Raw genomic sequence first — 17,815 nt, 5'->3', positions numbered from 1 at the left:
CCTTCAACTGAAGACAATCTGGCTACGCCTGATATGTAAATAGTAAAATAACTCCAGCAACCATTGTGGGAAAGGTAATAATTTTTCATGAATACAACCTTTAGGTTCAGGCTTTTTCACTGTCTATGAGTGTTTTTTAGGTGTCGGCCACTTGGCAAACAACTTGTTTCTACAGTGAAATCTCACTCTATTGGAAGGAGCTCTGTAAAATGTTACCATCAGTGATGGTCCCCAGAGGATGAACCTTACCAATATCTCACTCTGATTTTTATTGAAATTTGTCAAGCTATTGGTGGAATTGCCATTACATTCCCGCAAAACAGAAATATGTATAGACTCTTCCCTTGACATCATCATGTTAAAATAAAATTGACCTAGAACTTTCTAATTTTTAATCTCCTACCTGCAAACCAGCCTCATGAAAAATGCTGCAAACTACAGAAGTGAATAAGGGGAGAAAATGCGACAAAACCTTGATGGAGTGACACAAACTTAAAGATTGTGTTAACGATTGCACTTAGTTGGAGATTATGTATCGGAATTTCAGGAGCAGGACCACGCCTCCAAACACTCGTTCTGGTTGTCATCTATATAGGTTCCCCCAGTTCTGCAAGCTGTTCATTCTCGTTTACGTGCCCCACCCTCCTTGTTCTCAATTCTTTAATTTCTTCACTTCTATTTAGTGCATGGAGATCTGCCAGGCCTGGGAGCTGTTGCCAGTCCCCTTCGAGGCCTTCCCCAAAACACAGCTCAATTCATGTCAAAGCATTCATTTTTACCTACTAAAACGCTGTCAAACCTAAAATGAGGACGTGGGCCCAGCTATTGAAATAAAGAAGTGGAGAATTTATTGTATCATCGTACTTTCTCAAGGCCATAAATGTTAGCAATGTGGCTAATAGGCTAATGTAGGATGGTTACCATGTTGTAAAGCATTTCTTTTCATGATCAATCATTTAAGCATTAGAGTCAAGCGTCAGCATGCATGAAGATTCCAGTATCAAAACACAGTCTGATGCTAAACTGGCCTGTAGAAGGTACTGACAGACTATTGTCATCACACATCTGACCTCCATCATAATGATGTCAGTCCCATCTACCTGGGGACTCTGCCGGCCTGCCTGCCAAACCTCTCAGAGACTGACCCACTTTCAGAAAGGGAAAGTGCACGTCATCAGTCTTCAGAAAGGGGATAAGCTAAGTGGGTGCAGTCACATCCAGTGTTCTTTAAAAAACTGGTGTGCACTCATGCTCAAACCAATGCTTGCCCACTCATTTAATCTAGCATCCCTACACTGATGTGGGGATTACAGCATCTGATGAGTCAGATGCCTTATGAACCGAGGAGTCATGGTTATGCAATGTCAACATAGCATTTCTCCTTACAGCTGGAGCGGAAATGGACCCATTGTAGCAAAGATGCAAGTGTTAGCTCATGTAGATTTAATCAGCTTTTTGCTTTAATTTTCACTGAATGTGATGGGTATTATGCAATCACTAAAGGCTTATGTGGGCAGACTCAGAGCTGCACTGACCCAGTTTTTACTGGTGTAAGGGCAGGTTTAACAGCTTCTGAGAGATCCCAGTAAAGTGGATCTAATGCACTCCACAGTCGGAACCACAACCCAGGGGACATCTGTAGACAGGTCGAGAAAGCTTTTACGTAAGATGAGCCATCACGAGAGCATGTTGCTTGCTGGAACTTGGGTTCTGATGAGATACCCCACCCCCGTTTATTTATTTATGGGAAGAAAAAAAAAAAAAAAAAAAAAAAAAAAAAAACACTCCCATTGTTTGTGTCTCGAACAGGACCCTTACGCAAGTCAAACTTGGAAAAAGATTTCCATGAATTTTGATAAACCCAAAAGAAAATATGTCAAAAAAACAAAAGCCAAATAAACAAAACACAACATAGCCAGAATTATCATGCTTTAATAATAAAGATGCAAGGACATTGATGTTACTACCAGTATTGCACATTGCTCAGGCACATAACAAGTGTCAGTTGCTTTGAAGAATTAGCTTCTATGAACAATACACAGGCAGTACCAAGTAAAGCTCTACACCCAGAATGAGGGGAGGAAAAATAAATAAAATAAAAAATAAAAAAAAAATCCACAAAACGGTGAACTTACATTAAAGCTTTGGCTGAAGGTTTAAGGTTACTTTATGACGAAAGGAAACATTCCAGAACCCACCACCCATCAAACAGAAAGTAGCAGTCAGTCTTTCACCTCCTGAAAATCTCTTAACACAAAGAACTTTTGCTTTAAACAGCTAGGGACACCACAGGACTATGATAACACACAACCATCTACCCAGATGATCTGCTTATACATGTAAATCATAAATAAATACATAAATAAACTTTGTTATAAATAATCCCTTCCATGTCACCTCTTGGTAACTACAGTGCAAAAAAAAAAATAACAGTGCTCAAACCAAAATGACTGCATTGATATCAAGTGTTCAACGATGTCACAAATACTCTTGGAAAGATGCTTAAGTGCTTTAGTTCAAGGTCAGGGGTTTTGCATGCGGATTGGAAGCCATTATGCATCAGGCCTATGAGTGATGTGACGAAGAGAGTGCAATCCCATGATGCAGCAGCCCCTAATCAGGGCAGCAATGTTGTACACCGGAGTGCTTCCGTCCAAGCCATGCCGTGAGTACAGCCAAGCCACTGTAGGCAATACTGGTGCCGCTACTGCCACCAGATCCACCAGGAAGCTGTTGCTCCAGTAACGCTTGCCGACCACATCCAGTCCTGATGACAGATGAGAATCCTCCTCGCCGACAGTAAAGTCCAGCTCCTCCATGAATCGTCTGTTCTCAGAAGGCTCTGAGCAACATGTGCCGGAATCGGCGGAGGTGTCGGGGCTCTCTAGAAATGTGCTGGGTTGGGAAGGTGTTGAGTCAGGCTGTTTGGTGGTGGTGCAAATGGAGCCAGGTAGGTTTGGGAACCCTAGAAGACTAACTGGAGCTGATAGAGCTGCATCTCCTGCTGCAACCCCATGGAACTTTAGAAGCTGAAAGAGCAGAGCTTGCAGGTCTGGGGGCATGGGCATGATGTCGGCCTGGACTCCTTTGTCCTGATGTGGAAGTGTGCCTGAGGTGGCAACCATATCTGGTAGAGTGGGCTGGGTTCCAGTGGATGAATCGGTTGACTGTCTCTCTCCTGACAGCGCAGACACCCCGGGCCCAGACTCTGCACTGGCCCTCAACTTGCTGCTACAGTCCTGACTGAAGTCCATTGCAGTGGACATGAAGACCTTCTCCAAAATGTCCGCTCTGTTCGCCATCTCATCATTTGCCAGCAGCCCGCTGTCTGCCATTGCCTCTGCTCCTTGGTATCCCAGCTCCATCGCACCTTCCTCATCCACCACCATCTTCTTCCCACTGCCATCAGAGCTGTCGTACATAAAGTCCAGGGTGTTTTCATCTTGGAGGTTGGCACCACTCTGGGCGAGCTCCATGCTTTGCAGCAGGGACTCCAACTTCCTGTTTTGGATGTTGATGTCAATGAAGTATTTCTGAATTCCTTTATCTTTTTCCATCAGACTGCTCTTCATGGTTTCCACCACCTGACGCAGCTGCTTGATCTCTTTGCGTGCTTCTTTGAGGGACAGCTGAGCCTCCACCCGGTGGCACTCCTCTTCAATCCAGTCCTCCCTCATTCTGCTAAGCTGGGCTTTAAGCTCCTCAATCTCTGTATCTCTAATAAAGAGGGAGGAAAACATCCAAGTAACTTAAAGGAACAGTTTTTGAATACACACTTGTGAACTTTACCATGTAATTTGTAAAGTCTGTAAGTTTGAAAAAAAAAAAAAAATGCCACTTATATGCCAAGTCTGAAGCTATACATAGTTTAGCTAAAGACTGGATGTTCTGGGGGATGGCTGTGACAACCCACTGTGTGTGGGTTTAGGTGGCTAGACATTTACTGTTAGAACAGAGAAATACACTATATGGACAGAAGTCCTAGGCCACTTACAAATGCCAGGTGGTTTTCTTTTGTTTTTTGTTTTTTTTAAAAAAAAAACAAAAACACTGCACTTATTGAGTTTGTAACTTTGTGTTTTCTGCCACTTTAATACAAATGTCTGTGAAGGCTCATGGCCTGAATTCAAAGGGGGGAGTGAATAACTATTCAGTTTGAAATGTATGAAAGTATGTACAGTTACACATTTATGTAAAAAAAATTAATCAAATAGGAGGTTATTAGTTTGCAATATTACTCTGACCTAAAATTACTGCTCATGTCTTGAATTTTGTGTCGAAGTGGCAGGTGGGCCACACATGGGCCTTAACACTTGACATATGACTGGGTAACAACCTGTGTTGTTTATGGTTTTTGAATACAATTTAAGAATCTTTTGTCTTGTATTTTGATTAGAGTGAAAATTTAAAATTGAGTGGGCACCATGGGATTCCCGGGTTTTTAAGTGGGCCACCTACGAATGGCTGGTGTAACCTAGCTACCACACTTTTAATAATGGATTGCATTTATATAGCGCTTTTCAAGGCACCCAAAGCGCTTTACAATTCCACTATTCATTCACTCTCACATTCACACACTGGTGGAGGCAAGTTGTACAGTTGTAGCCACAGCTGCCCTGGGGCAGACTGACAGAAGCTAGGCTGCTATATCGAAGCGAGGCGCCATCGGCCCCACTGGCCAACACCAGTAGGCCAGAGGAGACAAGTGTCTTGCCCAAGGACACAACGATCGAACCGGCAACCTTTCGGTTACAGATGAGCTTCCCAACCCCCTGAGCCACGGTCGCCCCATCTATTAATCCATCTAACCCCAGCAATGCCATTCCTATTGATTTCTTACTATGCCTCCTTTTTGTCTTAGTATACATTCAAAGAAATTGTAGTAAAGTAAAATAAATAACTCAAATTTTCACCCAAAATAAAAATGGCATATTTTGCCATTTGCCCAGATGCTCCTGTTTGAGTCTTCATGCTAAACCACAGTCCCATATTTAATGAATGACAAGGACATTATTTAATCCATCACTGTTATAAGCGCAGCATAGGAATAAAGAAACACTTTAAAAATATGCTTTCCTATGCGCAGTCTTATGCAACACTCCTTTTCCAGGGGGTTTAGACTTCACAAGATGTTAGTGAGGAGCAGAACTGCAGCATGCAAGCATTACATCAGCACAGCAGTACATTTTTGCTGTCATCCTGTCTTAAAACTGAACAGCTGGACATGAGGCTGCCAACCTGTCATGGACTCTGTTCTCAGACTCCAGCAGTTTGGTCTTCAGGTGTCTGATGGCCACTTCCTTCTGCTGCAGAGGGGTGAGGTACTGCTCAGGGTTCGGAGGCCTGATTCCGTGGTTGTCACCACATGAATGGTAGCGGCCCAGACCTGCCCTTCTGTTGGGCAGACAAAGAGAGGGAGAAAGGGAAATGAGGTTGCCGGTGGATGTTTACACCTCGGGAAGTGATTGTCTATCATTCATCAAGCAGACATTTTTAAACAGCTGCAGAAAACAAACCAATTTAAAACTTCAGCTAAATTCTCCCCACAGAATGTAATTAGTCGAATTCAGAGTGCTGTCAGGGCAGATGCTCCCTGAAGCCTGGAATTACTGTCTGACACAGGATTACTGACATGCAGGCAACAGACTTAAAATCCTAAAATGCTGAATACAAGCAGCATTAGCTAGCAAAGAAATCACCTTAGTGGAAAAAGCCTTGGCAAATGTCCCCTACATGTCCTCAAATAGGTGTGTCATCATGCTCAGAGAAAACTAATAAAAGGATTCCTGTCACCCCCAAAAAAGCTAGCGGATTTGGGTGATATGCAAAGCAGCATTTAAGACGCTCTCTTTCACCAGCACGATATCCTAGCAACCTGGGTTACTCTAGGCTTTGATGCAAATATGCTGCATCCCTGCCAGAAATAGATACAGCCCTGGAGAAAGCAGCATGTGAGGGGGAAGCAATGTCACATGACACTTAGCCAGGCAGAGGAATGCTGACAAACGGCACGTCTTGGAGTGACAGGACTGGAGGATTATGATGCACTTATGGAAGCTGTGAGCATGGAAAACAGGGCAGATTCTGTGTCTGTGGTTGAGTGTCTATCGTTTGGACAGCTCCTGAGAGTGGATTTTTAAAGTGAAGGCTTATGCAGGGCTGAGATGCAAACTAACGGAGCCTTTCAAATAATCTGCTGCCTTAAGCACCATGTTAGAAATTCAGTTTAGACTCAGGCAACTGTATTCTGTTGTATGAAAAATTTTATGACCCTGTTCTCTTTGCCAAAGCAAACTGCTTTCGCTCTAGTTGCAAATGAGACCCAGTCAGAAAGGTCACTGTCTGGGTACCATATTCAGACATTTGCTATATTAAATCCCCATTAATCCCAGCTACAGCCAAATCATGACCAATATAATCCCAGCCAGCTGCAAGAGAGGAAATGATAACTGTCTGAGCCTAATCCAGCCACCCACTCACTAGTGGTCACTGCACATGGCCCGAACCACAGCCTAAACCTCTACAGTCTCCAAAATGTACCTGCTTCTCTTACAAAAAAGGTTACACTTCAAACACATTTAACAGGAAATAAAGAGAAAACGGCAAATAAGCATGAAATCTATATTTATTACCTAGAAGTGGGGCTGGAGGTGCAGCTGCTGCTGTTGGTTGAGGAGGCAGCTCTTGGTGGAGTTCGGTAGGGAGCGTAGAGTTCTGCATCTCTGTTGGCTGCTGGGTTCCCGGCTGGTTTGAACACCGGAAGTGGCCTGATGTGAGTGCTGCGACTTAAGATGAAAGAAAAAAATAAAAATAAATAAATGACAACAAATAAATATGGGTGTTCATTAATAAAAAAAATTTTTTTTAAGTGTGTATATGCACACTGCAGTCTTGCTGGATAATGCATGTCTTGAAAACTTAAGTTCAAATCTGTTAGTGATTTATGATGCACATATTAAACCTCATACCTGCGTGAAGGAGCTTTCTTTCCAACTGAATTGGAACTGAGAACCTCCCTGGTCTTTAGGCTGCCTGTGCTGCTGGAAGAGCTGAAGTCTGCCTCACTACCTGAAGGAAGGGAAAAAAAGGAAAAAGAGCACAATGTCCCAACAGGATAAAAAACTGTTGAACAGTCATCTTTAGTGATGCAGAAACACTGACTGATTCCTGCAAGTGTAAAAATGTGGGTTCTACAAAATTATGTCTCCTTTTTTTGGCTGCTCCCTGTAGAGGTCAGCGCAGCAGATCATCCGCTTCCATCTCAGCTTATCCCTTGCATCTTCCTGTCACACCAACCCTCTCCATGTCCACCGGGCTGCTCCATCTTCGACACCCTCTGTCCAATATATCCACTATCCCCCCTCTATGTATGTCCAAACTATCTCAGCCTTGTCTCTCTTTGTCTCCAAACTGCATGACCTAAGCTGTCCCTCTGACATACTCCTTTCTAATCTTATCCATTCTGGTCACTCCCACTGAGAAAATCTTAACATGTCCAGCTCTGTCTGCTCTGCAAGCCATACATAATAGTACGTCTCATTACAATCTGGTAAACCTTCCCTTTCACTGTTGCTGCATGATTCTGTCACATATTATCCCAAACACTCATCTCCACCCACACTCTTCTTCACCTCTCCTGTGCACTATCCATTGCTTTGGCTCGTTGACCCCAGGTATTTAACTTCATCCACCTTTACTGCCTCTGCTCCTTGCATCTTGGCCATTTCACCCACCTCCCTCTCATTCACATGCATGTAGTCCGTCTTTCATTCCTTTTTTCTCCAGACTCTCACTACGTGCCACAGTGTTGTCTCCAAACATCAGAGTCCATGGAGACTCCTGCCTGACTTCATCTGTCAACCCATCCCTCACCAGTGCAAACAAGAAGGGGCTCAGAGCCAAATCCTGACGCAATCCCATCCTTGCCTTGAACTCTTCTGTCACTCCTACGACACAACTCACCACTGTCTCTCTGTCTTCTTACATATTTTTCTGCCACTCCTGACTTCCTCATGCAGTCACACAGTTCCTCTCTTGGTACACCATTATATACTTCCTCTGGATCCACAAAGACACAGTGCAACTTTTGATCACCGCTATACTTCTCCAGCAACACTCTGGGTTCTACATAATTTAGTGAGGGTCAATTTTATAAAAATTAAAAAAAGGATCCTACTTAAAATTCCTGCTAAAAGAAGCCAAAAGTTACCAGCTAGTCATATGACTCCTGCCTTTAAACCACAGCCCAAGTTAATTTGAGTTTAATGCATCAGAGCAATTAATTTTCCCAACGTGCCACATTAGAAACTGAAACCACTTTAGATTGAGTTTTGTTGTGCATTAGAAAACCAAAGTTAAAATCATTTTCTTTTTTAAAAATCATAAACAATCCTTCAATCAGCAACCACTGCAGGATTGTGGTGTTGATATCTCTAAACAGGATTTCCATCAAGATTTATGAGCAATCTATACTAATGCTTAGCCAAAAATGAACCATATCATCATAAATATCACTGGAACGTCACAATTAGCCAATGCTATCCAGCCTTATGCAATCTCTCTCTGCTGTTGTCCTGTTGCAGCAGGACAAAGGCTTGAGGCCTGGGCACAGTGATGTAAGCAGAACAAAAGCAGGTCATCATTTTAGAGTTTCAGTGATTCAAAACTGAAATCAGAGTCATACCTGAGTAGTGTCTTTTTCCATTAAACAAAACCATATTACTGTTTCCAGTGACAACAGCAATTAAAACTGCTCAAATCTCAGTGATCCTCTACCACTTTGAGAGTCAACTAAGAGTCTGTGCACCTTCAGTGAGCTGACCTCCTGCTAATCAGCCTAATTGGTTAAGCTCCCAAACATTTCTCCCCACCAATCAGTGCCCCTTGTTCAGTCTGATTATTAATCAAGCATTTCCCCCCTTTGCCTCAGATTATAAGAGAAAAAAATTAATTTTCTGATAAAAAAAAAAAAGCACAGATACACAAATGGCTCTTCTCCCATTCACAATTTTCTTTTTAGTAAGCAGCTGCATCCCAGAGTGGGAAATTGTTATGTGATAACCATGCTGCACTACAGAAGTCTGTGAGTAGAAAAAAACAAAACTCATGAGTGGTAACAGAATCAAACCTTAGGATCAGATGATAATACAGCAGGGCTAAGCTGAAGATTTTGAGATTTCTTGCTTTATCTGAAATTTTGTTTTTGTATTGTTCGCAGTACTCTTTTTTTTTTTTTTGTACCTCTGGCTTTCATGGCCGACCTCAGCTCCCTCTTGCGCCTCGGCGCGCTCCGTGCTTCACCGCTCCACTCGGCCATCACCCTCACCCTCTTCACTTTGGTCTTGCGCTCTGGGAGTATCGGCGATCCGTGGGCACTCTGCTCTGAGCCTGACGGGGTTTTGGAGGGGGACACAGACTGACTAGTGGGGCAGCCGGTGTCATCTATTGTAGACAGGCACACAGACAGTAATAGCCAAGAATGGGCAGCGCAGGGCAGGCAGTCAATCGCAACCTAAGTTTGCTCTGTGGCAGATAGCACAACAGCTTTTACAATGGCTCATCACCACCAGAAAGTAGCTGTCAAGTAGTTTCTGTGGTCACACACATTCACTCTTTGCATTTTTTGCTTTGTTTCTTAATAGAGGCTAGGTTGGGAGAAAACCAAACAAAGATGCTTTTTCTTTTTGAGCGTGCATAACCTTTGCTTAAAATTTGTAAAATGTTTGCATTGTAGTATTGTCATAAGATTTTTCAGTTGACCACCAGTCACGTTCATTTCATATTAGGCATGTCCTGCCCTTGCCCTGGAGCTGAGCTTCTTACCAGAACAAAAACTGTTGGTGCTGATGGTCCTCTTGGAGTGCTCGGAGCTGATGTCACACTCCCTGCCCTCCTCCTCTGAGAAAGGGGAATCAGACAGAGGCGATCCCTTGTCTTTCGGTCGGAAAGGATGGAGGACAAGACGAGGGATGCGGCTGCGGGGGCTCCCTTTCTGTGGTGATTTGTTTTCCTGTTTATCAGAGCAGGAGGCACTGATGTAATGCATGTATGATAACTATGATTTTCTTTTTTTTTTCTCTTGAATTACCAAACGATTTAGTTCAGGTCATATTTATCATTAATTATCTTATGATAATAACTGCAAGGTTGCAGATATTTTTGTTTTATCTTTGTTTTATGGGTAAAAAAGAGTATTTTGCATTCAGTTAAGACTCACCTCATATTCTTGGAATGGTCCCATTGTGCGTCACGCTTTCTCCTCTGATCAGTGTGAAAGAAGAAAAAAAATAAACAGGTAAGTCACATTCCTGTGGACCATATATAGATAAGAATTTTGATGTGGAAGTCATCCCCCCCCCACACACACACAAATGCTGTCTGGTACAGATGGCACTAGAAGCCTGAAGGCAGACTTGGCCCAACACAGGAAATAAATAAAAAAAATGCTAAAAATAAACAGTGGGCTACCTTTTCATATCAGGATCAGTCGGCCTATAAACAATCAAATGAAGCAAAGGAATTACAGAGAAAATCCAAATGAAAGGAGATTATGTAAAAATAATTATGAGTCTACATCTATGTAAGACTCTTAATAGTTGCAGAGCTTCAATGTACAAGCATGCTGATGTTAACGTACAGAGGTTTGGCATTTCTGTTTACTGTGTTAGCATGCTGAAGTTTGCCAATGAGCAATAAAGACATGCAGAGCATGGGCTGAAATGTCTTTACTTTTGCAGGAAAACTATTACATAATGATGCTAATCAAAAGTTCAGAAAATCTAAGTTTTAACCCTAACCCTGGACAAAAAAACAAACAAAAAAACATATGGCAGAAATGAATTTTAAATCAATTAAAGGAACACTGTGTGAGATTTAATGGCATCACATTGCAAAATGGAACAAAATTAATCATTTCATTTCCAAGCATGATGGAGAGCTCATAAGCGTGTTGATTCAGTCTAAATGTGAAATGTCTTTTCTAGAAACCATATTCGGTTTGCTTGTTCTGCTCAGCAGCATGGCAGGATTATTATAAGAAGATGTGCTGCCTATAAAGGGCTCGTTCTAAACTTACTTACATCTGTAGTTGGACGTGATAATACCTCTAAATTCTACACACTGGACCTTTAACTCAGTTTGCTTATGGTTTTGGAACAGTTCGGTCTTTGTGCAGATGCAGATACAAAGAGCAATCTCTTCATGTTCAGATTATTCATCAAAGTTATCCCAGATTAAAATGATAGATATAAAGCACAGTAATACAGTAGATGAGGCCATGCTAACTCTGCTTATCAGCTGTCTGTGCAAAAAGCGCAGGGCTGCCTGCCAAATGCCACAAAGTGCTTCAATCAATGAAATCTAATGGATGCTGGAGTGATGCTGTAGCTTCTTTTTCTATAAAAGGGTTTGAAATAGAAGCCGAAGCAGAGGGAACTCTGGTCTAACGCTGAACTTTTTTTTGTACATGCACATTTAAACAAGAGAGAAGCATTTTTTATTGATGCTCCATAGCTAAATAATGCAGATCTTCTCTCACACTTGAATAAACTTTATAAAATTACTTTAGTTCCTCTTGCCTGTTGATTGCCTCTCAGCATCTCGAGTAAGGGGGTCAGTTGCATAAGTACATACAGATTCTTTTTTTTTTTTTTGGGGGGGGGGGCATTGGGAATTATGTCATTGACCCCAGGGCCTGTGTGCTGCTGTCGCATCCTTTGACTCTGATCTCACCTTCCCCCCTCCTACATTAAAAAGAAAAGTACTTCGATCACCTGCCTTTGCAAAACTAAGGACCCAATACGACCTATTATCCATTAATGAGTAGCCCAGAAGTGTGCAAAATCCTCCTTTCCAACCCACAAAGGACCAAACTGAACTGTAAAATTAGAACACAGAGTCTCGGGACTCAAACTCCACTTTCATCTTCTTCAAAAATAGACTGACGTGTTCTGAATTGTACTGCACCACTTTATCTTACACTTTTATTCTTTTGGTTTTCAGGCATCCACAATTTCATCCTTCGCTGTAGTAATACACAAAAGCCCGGTGCAATAGCATGGCAGAATCAGATTATAGGCACCAAGCAGGGCCAGGCGACTGCTGCCGTGCCCTAGCAACAGTCATAGCAACTGAAGGGGATAAGCTGTGCGAAAGAGTCGAGCTAGAAGGAACCAGTTATGTATGAATGTGCACAGAGTGAAGGCTTCTGCTGCTCATCCTACTCAGCCCTTCGCTGATGAAATATCTGGAAGTGTTGAAGGGGAGGTACCATTCAGCTGCTCGATGCTTTCCTCAGACTGAATGAACATTGTGTACTCTAGCCAGCGTGTTTACGGTGATTAACTGATTTGATGAGATCAATGAATATTTATATTTTTATACTTTTAATGGATTTTCTTTTAACTGTGGCTCTCATTAATGGGTTTTAAAGGTAAAACAAACAAACAACTAAAAGACAAACCTGGATGTGGATAAACTGAAACAAGAGCTGAGCAGAGAAGATGAGATGTGTGATTTTTCAATCAAAAAGGGTGTGGTCAAGAGGAAATGTGGATGGTGGTGTCAGCCTGTCTGACAGTTTTGGTGCTGACTGAAATGTGGTGTCTAAACAACTATGAGGCAGACTGTCACGAGAATACCAATGATTTTTTTTCTTTTTAGGAAGCACCGCTACCAGGATGACAAATTTTGGAGGTGATGCCACCGAATGGACTGACGTTATGCAAAGCAAAGGCATCCATGGTTCCCTGAAAATAACTCGACATGACTTTATTGATCTTTTGACTTCCTTTCTAGTATCTCTCAGAGGCTGAGGTTTTCAGTTTTGAATGTAGTGTCTTAATAACAATTGGCTGGAAAAAGAGTGGTCTCAGTGGATTCTGACAGTCTGCTGATGATGCTGGGTGTTTTAGCTTTACGATTGGCTATAAGGACTTTCATTGTAAATATATAGCTCTTAGTCACAGTGTCAAACGTCTCAGTTAGAATAAGCCTATGCACTGAAGCCTCCTGATTAAACGAACTAAAGAGATTTGCTAGTTCCTTTCTTCTACTTAGTTTTGCTTGAGATTGATTTTATTTGAACTGTACACACCTTGGTTTTGTAGTATTGTGTTACATTGTGTTGACATTGATTCCTGCCCATCCATCTGTGGTATACCCATATTTGATGATTTGACTGCGGCCAAGTCTTTCCACTCGCACCCATACATTTGATCCTTTACTTGTCTCTAGACAAAGTTGATTGGCTACCTGCTGAGTAAGAGGCTAAGAACTGCCTAAGGTGCAAAGACTCCCTTTAAGCAACAAACAGCCAAATTGCCTGCATATATGAACCATAATCAATCCAAAAATAAATAAATAATAATTTAAAAAACTGTATTCCAAACAAACTTCATGGGAGGTTGCTGATTTAGTAAGAAGATGAACTGGGAAAGGACGTTTTATAAGAACTGTCAGTGGGATACAAGTAAACAAGTCTTTAAGCCTCCACTGGAGCTACTCCCCTCATCCAGATGGTGTTGTTTTAAAACAGCATGGAGTGGGCGTCAATAATAATTCCCTTAATCCATCCCAGAGTATGTGTTTTTTCATAATGGTGGTGACAGACATGAACTAATGCGAAGCTTCTCATTCCACTTTGACATTAACGTCATAATGCAGTCGGTACATTTGCTGTGTTTATTACTGAGGCATTAAATTGCTTGATTTCTGTGAAAACCAGCTGATGTTTGACTCTTGTTCCCCCTCCCTTTGCTGAAATAAAAAAAAGGAAAGATTCAATGGAATGATTTCAATCTCTCTGCTGAGTCACATGTCATACCTGCAACTTTTATTTTAAGCCCACCAACCCTTAAACAGACTGCATCATAAATGCATGATGCCAGTGCTTGGAAGTGACTTTCACTTTCAGCATGAAGCATTCTGAAACTAAAAGTGACTTTTGGTAAAATAGCTTCCAGCCAGTACAGAAGATGTGTTTATGCAAAAGAAAACCACAGTCAACAGAATTATTCTCCATATAGTGGCGATCATTTTCGTTTGCATGTCTTTCCAGTGCTGTCAACACCCAAAATAAAAGAGAATTTGGGCAGCCATTTAAACCATCATTAATAAACCCTCGGACAGCGCACCATGTGTTTACATGCCTCCCTTTGTTTACCACAGCTCCCTTCAAAATCCATTTTTCCTTTTCTTTTTTTAAACTGAGTACTATAAAGCCTATGTAGGTAATATCATACCAACAAATAAAGCGGTTCTTTTCATATAACCATTTAATAGTTGCTCGATTTACATTTTTATCCTATCGCATCCAGCCGTGGGATTTTTGTTTTGTTTCATGTGGCGCCCCCGCAGTTTCTGGGAACGTTTTCCTGAGGCGCTGACATGTCTCCAAAATAACGATGTGCGGAGTCAGCTACAGGACGTCTCTGGCTGTAAACAACTTCAAGCATGGGGTGGACAGATTTCATCCAACATGTCATATTTATGCGCATAGGCAAAAATATCATGATTGGAAAAAAAATCTAAAGAAGACTCGCTCCTGAACTTGTAAACAGCTCCACCCCTCCCCACCTGCTGCCATTCCTAAAATAGTTTTAAGGGAAGATTTTTAGAGGCTAACACGCGTTTGATGCGACATCGTTTTCAATGAGAGGATCAAAAACACAACAACACCTGCCTGGATGGTGGACGGTGACGTTAAACGGTGATGTCTCTCAGAAGGATGCGCGTCAGTTTGGGTGAAGCACAAAGGGTCGTTCCTCTGCTGGTGGTGCCAGCCTGCGCGCTGCTGTGTGGATGTCGTGCGGATGAGAGCTGAGTGCAGACTGACGACGCACGCGATTGGGCAAGAAGTGAGACCACTGACTGTGCGCGCGCAATAAAGTGCCCGCCATCCCAAGTGTGTTACATAACGAGCGGGGCGTTACTTAACCACCGAAGCCCCCCCACCGTGTAGCGATATGGACTTTGTACAGCAGTACACTGCGTGCTGTCCACGTTTCAATTTTACATACATTTAGTCTATACATTATTCTTAGAAATACACATGATGCAATAGTATGCTATATTATAATACCACGCCCCCCGACACTGCAAAACTAGATTTAACAGGATTTAACATTGATCGAAACCATATCATCTATCAAAGATTTTACATTCCCTGCACGGATTTGCGGCATTCCTTAAAATCATCCCAACGGACACAAGTTAGAACCGTTTAAATACCAGATATAAAAATGTCATCTGCTGTACACATACAGAAGGTTGTTGTTTTTTTGGTTTTCTTGCTCGAACATGTACATGAAGGTAAACACTGTCTGCTGACTCGCTGTCAGGGCCTGTTGGCTCTCCATGGTGCTGAAACTGAGGCCGATTGAAATACGACGCTGGCGCTTTAAATGCCATTCATGCCGTAACGTTTACAGATTCTGCAAACACACACATACATAAAACAGTGTTTTTGTCACGCCGCTGACTGGCAAATGTGCTGAAATCAGAGTGACAGACATAAAAATAAAACTTTGAGCGCGGTGAAATAACTCGACTGTTAATGTTTTTGTCTTACCTCATTTATTTGGATTTTCATCAGCTAATTCCAGTCGTTTTAAAGTGGATTCTAAATGGAAACACAGCACAGTGACTAAGATGCCAGCGTGCCACCTCTAAGCAGGAGTTTGTCTTGTATCACGGAGGACCTCTGCTGGAACAAGAAGACACTGACGCTCGGTGGGCAGTGATGCTTTATTTTAAGATGGTAAACAGAACAGCTGAGCGTATGCGCGTTTGAAATCAACTACCATTTTTGCCCTCACAGGCCTACTCCACAAAGAGCAGCTCGACATGAAACAGGAGGGAAAGTAATAGTAGCACTAGTTAATGTAGCTGAAGCAGTTTCAGTGTAACGTTTTGTTAACCGTCCTGCTATAAATGCGATTTAAAATGATTTAAAGGGTCAAATGTTACCTTCCCCAAGCTGTTATCACTTCTGGAGACCTTTAGCTCAATATCAGGTTATAAATTTAATATATCGAAGACTCAGATTTTAACTTTTAATTATACGTCAAATCAGGAAATTAAGTCCAAAGCTAACTTGAATTGGGATTTGGAGCAAATTAAGTATCTTGGAGTAAGTATCCCTAAAGATCTCTCAAAAATATATCATGCAAATTTGAAACCTTTGTGCTAAAAAATAAATGAGGATATTAAAAGATGGAACTTAATACCAATTTTAAATTTCGAGTCGCGTATTGATACGGTCAAAATGAACGTCTTGCCTAGGAGGATTTATCTCCAAACACTCCCAGTGGAAATAGCTGATAAACAATTTCAGGAGTGGGACAAAATAATTTCCAGGTTCATATGACAGGGGAAAAGATCATGAATCAAGTACCAAACTATCCAGCTGGCTAAAGATAAAGGGGGGTTGGGGTTCCCATGTTTGAAAGATTATTATGTTTCAGCTCAACTGAGGACCCTAGTGTGTTGGTGCAATGTGGACTACCAAGCAAGATGGAAAGAAATAGAAATAGCTGCCTCAAGAGATTTTCCAATTCAAGCAAGCTTAGGGGATGTGACAGTTATTAAAAAACAAATTAATCAAGGAAACCAATGGATTAACTTGCCTTTAAAACTTTGGTTACAATTTCTTAACAAGAATGATTGGAATGAAGAGACCAGGATCTTAAGATGGTGCTCTTATGATCTCGATTTTTTACCCAATAAGATAGATGCGAGATATAAAAACTGGGTAGGACAAGGCTTAACGGCATACTGTATGTTTTATGATAAGGGAACTCTTAGGGACTTCCAATCAGTAAAAGATCAATACCAGTTAAGCAATACAGATTTTTTTTTTAGGTTTCTTCAAATCCGGCATCATCTACATAACTTTATACCCAAGAGAACAAATCTTTTCTTTCTTCCTGTTCTGAATATATTTGTTAAGGCATACCATGCAGATCCTGGTCTCAAAGGGATTTCTAGACTGTACAAGGGTTTACAAGAGGTTAAGAATTTGAATACAATCTACATTAAATAAAAATGGGAAAGGGAAACAAATATGGCAATCTCAAATGATATTTGGTATCAGCAATGTGCTTTTCAGTGGAGAATCTCTAGTTCTAATATATGGAGATGTTTTGGCTGGAAGAGTCTTTGTAGGTTTTTTATTACACCTGCACAAAGTAAACATCCTAATTACTCCAGCTGCTGGAGAAACTGTGGGACCCAAGGAATAAAACATTTCCACTTGTTTTGGTCTTGTCCATTGATCAACACTTTTTGAATTTCGATTCACTCTGAGTTACAGACTATTCTTAGTATGCAACTTCCCTTTAATTGGGATGAACTCTTGTTTGGATATTTATACTCAGTAAATGTGGATAAAGTGACCAAGCTGTTATATGGCATTTTGAGTCTGGCTGCCCGAAAGACTATCACTCAGAAATGGCTAAGTGTGAAAATTCCATCACTAAATGACTGGCACGAGACTGTCTATGGGTTGTTTAAAATGTAAAAAATTACCTTCTCTCACAGATTTCAGTATGACACATTTGTTGAGATTTGGGACAAATGGAAACATTACATTTTGTCAAGGCGACCCGAATTTGTTTGAACCTCTGTAATCCTGTATGTCATATTTTTGAACTGCTAGATAGATATATATGTATGTGTGTGTGTGTGTTAACTAGATGGTACACCTGTTTGTTTACTTTTGTTTACTTGTGTTTTTATAGGTTGTGTCTTACTTTATGTTCCTTATCAAAAAAAAATGTATATTTTTGTTTGTGGTAAATTCTAAATAAAAAATAAT

At 41.4% G+C, this 17,815-nt stretch overlaps 1 protein-coding gene across 5 annotated transcripts; it reads right to left on the bottom strand.

Annotated features, from left to right (window-relative positions):
* Positions 1 to 1,916: 1,916 nt before the first annotated feature.
* sybu (syntabulin (syntaxin-interacting)) lies at positions 1,917 to 15,680 on the bottom strand. 5 transcript variants are annotated; one of them, XM_084942858.1, is made up of 8 exons: positions 15,569 to 15,680; positions 10,217 to 10,260; positions 9,823 to 10,009; positions 9,241 to 9,441; positions 6,969 to 7,068; positions 6,633 to 6,785; positions 5,239 to 5,394; positions 1,917 to 3,717 (listed from the first exon to the last, which is right to left on the bottom strand). In XM_084942858.1, exons 2-8 carry the CDS (start codon positions 10,238 to 10,240, stop codon positions 2,553 to 2,555), a joined length of 1,986 nt encoding a protein of 661 aa, XP_084798984.1. In that variant the 5' UTR covers positions 10,241 to 10,260; positions 15,569 to 15,680; the 3' UTR covers positions 1,917 to 2,552. The 5 variants fall into 5 exon arrangements, with proteins under 5 accessions (XP_084798984.1, XP_084798985.1, XP_084798983.1 ...); XM_084942859.1 differs by lacking the exon at positions 15,569 to 15,680 and adding an exon at positions 14,677 to 14,861; XM_084942857.1 differs by lacking the exon at positions 15,569 to 15,680 and adding an exon at positions 14,681 to 14,861.
* Between the last annotated feature and the right edge of the window lie 2,135 nt (positions 15,681 to 17,815).

Source organism: Perissodus microlepis, chromosome 11 (assembly GCF_051167445.1).
Source record: "Perissodus microlepis isolate ML-2025 ecotype Zambia chromosome 11, ASM5116744v1, whole genome shotgun sequence".
In the NCBI taxonomy this organism is placed as follows: Eukaryota; Metazoa; Chordata; class Actinopteri; order Cichliformes; family Cichlidae; genus Perissodus; species Perissodus microlepis.
Note: the sequence above shows the minus strand (reverse complement) of the source record. Positions and strands in the feature narration are given on the sequence as shown.

Coding starts and splice junctions, on each gene's coding strand:
- sybu (XM_084942858.1), bottom strand. CDS start 10,240: ATGGGACCATTCCAAGAATATGAG. Junction 9,442..9,822: donor CACCAACAGTTTTTGTTCTG/GTAAGAAGCTCA, acceptor TGTCTACAATAG/ATGACACCGGCTGCCCCACT. Junction 3,718..5,238: donor GAGAACAGAGTCCATGACAG/GTTGGCAGCCTC, acceptor CCTCTTTATTAG/AGATACAGAGATTGAGGAGC.